Source organism: Penaeus monodon, chromosome 26, assembly GCF_015228065.2.
Source record: "Penaeus monodon isolate SGIC_2016 chromosome 26, NSTDA_Pmon_1, whole genome shotgun sequence".
Classification (NCBI taxonomy): Eukaryota; Metazoa; Arthropoda; class Malacostraca; order Decapoda; family Penaeidae; genus Penaeus; species Penaeus monodon.
This window is the reverse complement of record NC_051411.1, coordinates 21,338,241-21,343,240: the sequence shown is the minus strand read 5'-3', so window position 1 is coordinate 21,343,240 and position 5,000 is coordinate 21,338,241. Positions and strand designations below refer to the sequence as shown.

At 37.4% G+C, this 5,000-nt stretch overlaps 1 protein-coding gene across 10 annotated transcripts in view; it reads left to right on the top strand.

The window, feature by feature from the left end:
* Nucleotides 1-5,000, top strand: part of LOC119589991 (voltage-gated potassium channel subunit beta-2-like) — a 218,188-nt gene that overhangs the window by 89,902 nt on the left and 123,286 nt on the right. The window contains exon 1 of one of the 10 annotated variants that reach the window (XM_037938692.1): nt 1-195. This exon is cut by the window's left edge and continues 713 nt beyond it. The exons of the other annotated variants lie outside the window; for them this stretch is intronic. Coding sequence (XP_037794620.1) covers nt 44-195 — 152 coding nt within the window. The 5' untranslated portion in view covers nt 1-43. The remainder of the gene's footprint in view (nt 196-5,000) is intronic. 10 annotated transcript variants of the gene reach the window in all.

The following is a 5,000-nucleotide window of genomic DNA, read 5'->3' as shown; positions in this document are numbered from 1 at the left end:
CTGTCTGTCCTCTTTGCTACCTTCCGCTGCCGCATCTGCCGCCATGGACAACGTCACGGGAAACTCCTACGTGGAGAATGAGACAAAGAGCACTCTTCTAGACACTGCCACCAGCGACCTGGAGGTGCAGGTGTCTGGCATCGTGCTGTGCCCCCTCGGGTCGTCCCACGAGTCCGACACACAGTCGATCTACCGGTAGGCTCCACTCCACCTCTTCCTCAGTCGCTCCTCCACTCTCCTCTTTTGTTTCACTTTTGATTTATTTTTGACGGACATTTGTTTTCCATTTTCCCAGCTATCTGCATATTTGCATAATTTTGCGCTTTTTATGCACTGTACTTATAGCACTACGCTTTTTTGTACCTGAATTTTATTTTGTAGTTTTTGTCACATTTGATGTATTTTGTAAGACTTTTGTGTGTCATCATGTACCACATTCGCATCGTCTTTTGTTAATTAGTATATATATGTGTGTGTGTATAAATACTGATATGTATAAATACATACGTACATATGTGTGTGTGTGTGTGTGTGTTGTGTGTGTGTGTGTGTGTGTGTGTGTTGTGGTGATTCATGTGTGGGTGTGTTTGGTGTGTGTGTGTTGCTTGTGTGTGATGTGTGTGTGTGCTTGTGTGTGTGGTGTGTTGTTGTGTTGTGATGTGTGTGTGTAGTTGTGTGTGTGGTGGATAAATCAACACACACACACACACACACACATATGTATATAAGTATATATATATACATATATACATACATATATACATATATACACATATATTTATATGTATTTACATATATATATATATATATATATATATATATATATATATGAATTATATAATATATATATATATATATATATATATGATCTGTTTTGTATGGTATGTATGTATATAACACACACACACACACACACACACACACACACACACACACACACACACACACACACACACACACACACACACACATACACACACACATACACACACACGAACACACATACAGACACCATCCAAACACATAAATACATACATACACATATATATATATATATGTGTGTGTGTGTTTGTGTGTATGTATATTTGTGTGTATACATTTGTATATGTACAGATATAAAGAAGGTATGTATGTATGTTTATATATCTGCACACATACACACACACACACACACACACACACACACACACTATAATATATAAACTATATATACACTATATATATATATATATATATATATATATATATATATATATTATATATATAACATACATACATATATTATATATATATATATATATATATATATATATATATATATATATATATATATATATATATATATATATATATATAGTGTGTGGTGTGTGTGTGTGTGTGTGTGTGTGTGTGTGTGTGGGGTGTGTGTGTGTGTGTGTGTGTGTGTGTGTGTGTGGTGGTGTGTGTATGTCTATGTATGTATGTATGTATCTCTATTATATATATATATATATATATATATATATATATATATATATATATATATATCAGAGACGACTGTATTCAGTCGTTCATTTGTTCCTTAAAGAATAACATATTTTCCGTGCGACAGTTTTGTTAGAAGTAGTTCTTTTAATATTTTGTAGCTGTATTTCCGTAGAAATTCTTCACAATTCCTAATTCCTGTTCATCACATTCCTCTCCACCGACCGTGTACATCCCCGCTTCGTGTCCTGCACTGCCTGCCCTCCATCCGTCTCGGAAGGCGCCTGGCATGGATCCAGTAGCCTTCGTAATCTATACGTCCCAACGCACTCTGCCATGTGTACCGACCATTTTTATTTCCTATATTTTTTTCTAGACCATTTAAATCTTATTTCCAATTTCGTATTCTGTGAGAAACGGGCAAAAGGGAACGAGGCAGTTATCTCTGGAACTAGCATTCCTTTTCACCCGCTGTCGCCATAGCTGCTGGACCGTATAAGTGTTCTTTCGAGATGTTCCTTCGCTCGAATTGCAACACCGCAGCGTTCTTGTCCTTTCCCCCTGTGTTATATCCTATATCACTTTATACTCGCTACCGCGGCATTCGAAGACGTATTAAAAGTCCTAGCATTATTTCTCCTCTTGGAACTATGGCGTGTGTGACCCTCTGCCGGCTTCTTCACTGCTACCTCTGGTGTATGACCCTCACCCTACACGGCCACACCACACCATACCACACCAATAACCTAGAATATCGATTGAATCCCTGCTATCACACAAAGCTGCGCCGTATTTTAGTCAGATGATCCGACCATTACACTGCTTTGTCAGAATTCTCGATCTTGAATTCTTCGACAAAATGTATGCCATCATCCGCCACACCTGTCAGTTATACATTATGAACACATCACTCACAGCACCTGTTTCGAACGCAAAATATGAACCCAGTGTAATAAATATGTGAAATGAGCATAACACACTACCTCTACGCTATTAATCACATGATCCTCCCATGACACATTTTTCAGAGACGAAATTTAACTTGTACGTATATATGCTTTAGTTACATCTACTTTATATATCCAGAGAAAGCAAACGCATGTCATTTGATCTATCCATGCACATTTTTTATTGTCTTTACCTTATAATCTTCCTTTGCCTTTGCTTGGCCTGTTCAGTTTACGCTTCCATGTTATTGCTTTATATATAATATGGCTGCATAACCTGTTTAGGTGTGTAGGCAGCATTATGATATACTGCATAGACTGTAGAAAATACATTAGAAATAATGGTAAGTCACTGGCATGCACTGCAAACATGTTACATTACTGAAGTAAAAAAAAATGAAAGAATGAAATAAATAGATAAATAAATGAATAAATAAGTGAGAAATACCCGACCCACGCAAATGAAATTACTCCTCTTTACCTATATCTTTTTATTTTTCAAAACATCTTGAATGTGAATAAAAAAGACACTGACTGGTCCTAGGATGGGAAAGACTGAATGGAGAGGGAGGGGAAGGGGGGGCGAGGGGCTTCTTGGAGGGGTGGGCGGGGCACAAAACGCCAGGCTTCGTAACAAGGACGCTAAGTCATCAGCAGCTTCGTACTATTGGTGCTGATTGTGGGAAGGGAAGGGAAAAGTAATTATTTTCAGACAAACTCTTTGCCCTTGGTACTTGAGAATAATATTACCACACAAAAAGCTGAAGCTACTAATAGATTTATACAGAGGTATAAATCTATTGCTATGTCGACATAGCAGTAGAAAAAAAAAATCGCCCAAAAATAGAAAGAAAGGAAAGAAAAGAAAAGAAAGGAAGAAAAAGAAAGAAAAGAAAAGAAGAAGAAAAAAAAATATATATACATATTATATATATATATATATATATATATATATATATATATATATATATATATATATATATATAAATGTGTGTGTGTGTGTGTGTATAACTAATACGCAGGGAGACAAGCGAAAAGGCTTTTTTGTGATAAAGGGAAACTATATTAATGTTAGAATAGAGAAGTAAACAAAATATATGCTACACTGTAAGAGTCTATAAATTATTTTAGTTTATTTATTTATTTGTTTGTTTATTTATTTATTTATTATTATTGCTATTATTATTGTTATTATTATTATTATTATTATCATTATTATTATTGTTATTATTATTAATATTATTAATTTTTATTTATTTATTTATTATTATTTTTTTTGAGATTTGACTTCACTGGAGTCATCACTGGATTCATCGGGTCTCATAATTGTGCATCTTCATCCGATTTCACCCTTGTCCGAGCTGCACTGGGTTGAAACGCCATAAATAAGTCAGCAATGGAAATCCCTGCCGTCTGTTAACAGTTCCCCCATCCCGGCACCGCCGTTAGAAGCCACACGGCACCGCATCTCAGCAGCCGGATGGAAGCCAAATTCTGACTGCCTCATGCAACCACACCCTGCCGGCAGTTGCTATACCCTTCGTTGCCCCGTGTCGCATTATTCATCATAGAATGCTGATTAGTGAAGCTTAACCACTTAAAGTCTGAAAGTATTCTTGTTCTTTCTTACTGAAAATAGAATTTGTCATAATACTAACTCACCAAGAAAACAAGGCGTGGAAAACCGGTAATGATAGTAAGGACAACAAATCGTTTTCATAAGACATATTACATATGGAAAACATTTTGAAACCAGTGTAGAACAAAAACTCTCTATTTCCGTTGTTCATAAGCGAGGGAATCCATAGGTTTGAGAAACATGCAAGACAGCTTCTCCAAAGTCCTCAAGGCAACATTAGCTTTTTGTCAGTAATAGAGTTGTCGGTAAGTATAGTCCAGCGGTGTCTCATATAGCGCGCTTTTCCCCTCTAGCGATATGTCAGGAAAAGAATAGAACCTTCCAGACACACAGCCTGACATGGCGCCTCGTGGCCGCAAGAGAAAGAAACTCGATCAGAAAAACAGTCGCACACGTCTGACTCATGTATTTGCCACGCAAGTCCAGCAATCATCACTGTCATGAGCACTTACTCTTTATGCGTAGACTGTAGCCGATCAGTGCTAATACTCGCACGTGCTCGACAGATTCATCTATAATAACATTAATCCTTTCACTAAGCACATTACTGAGATGACTGTAATGATTGTGTTTGACATGGGGTAGCTCTCACAGATAGGCCTACTTAACCTTCACATCATATGAATTTAACTTTTCAGTGTAAGTAACATTTACAGCAAGTTAAATAAATATAGCGCGAAGCACATCGATGGAAACATTGATCTTCTTTGTCCTTTCCTCCTTCCGGGCGCGTGGCAAGTTACGTAATGTATCGGTCCTAGTTGCATTCACGCTGCATGTGGGCCCGGATGCAAGCGACAAAAACTGCAATCCATACTTAATTATCGCGCTGTGATTATGATTATGGAGGGGGTGGCTGAAGACACAAGGCCTTTTCATCGGCGGACACCGAGAAGCAAGCACTGCCTTGAGAGCAGCGACGTCCCAGTGACTCCCAGAGGAAACGTCCG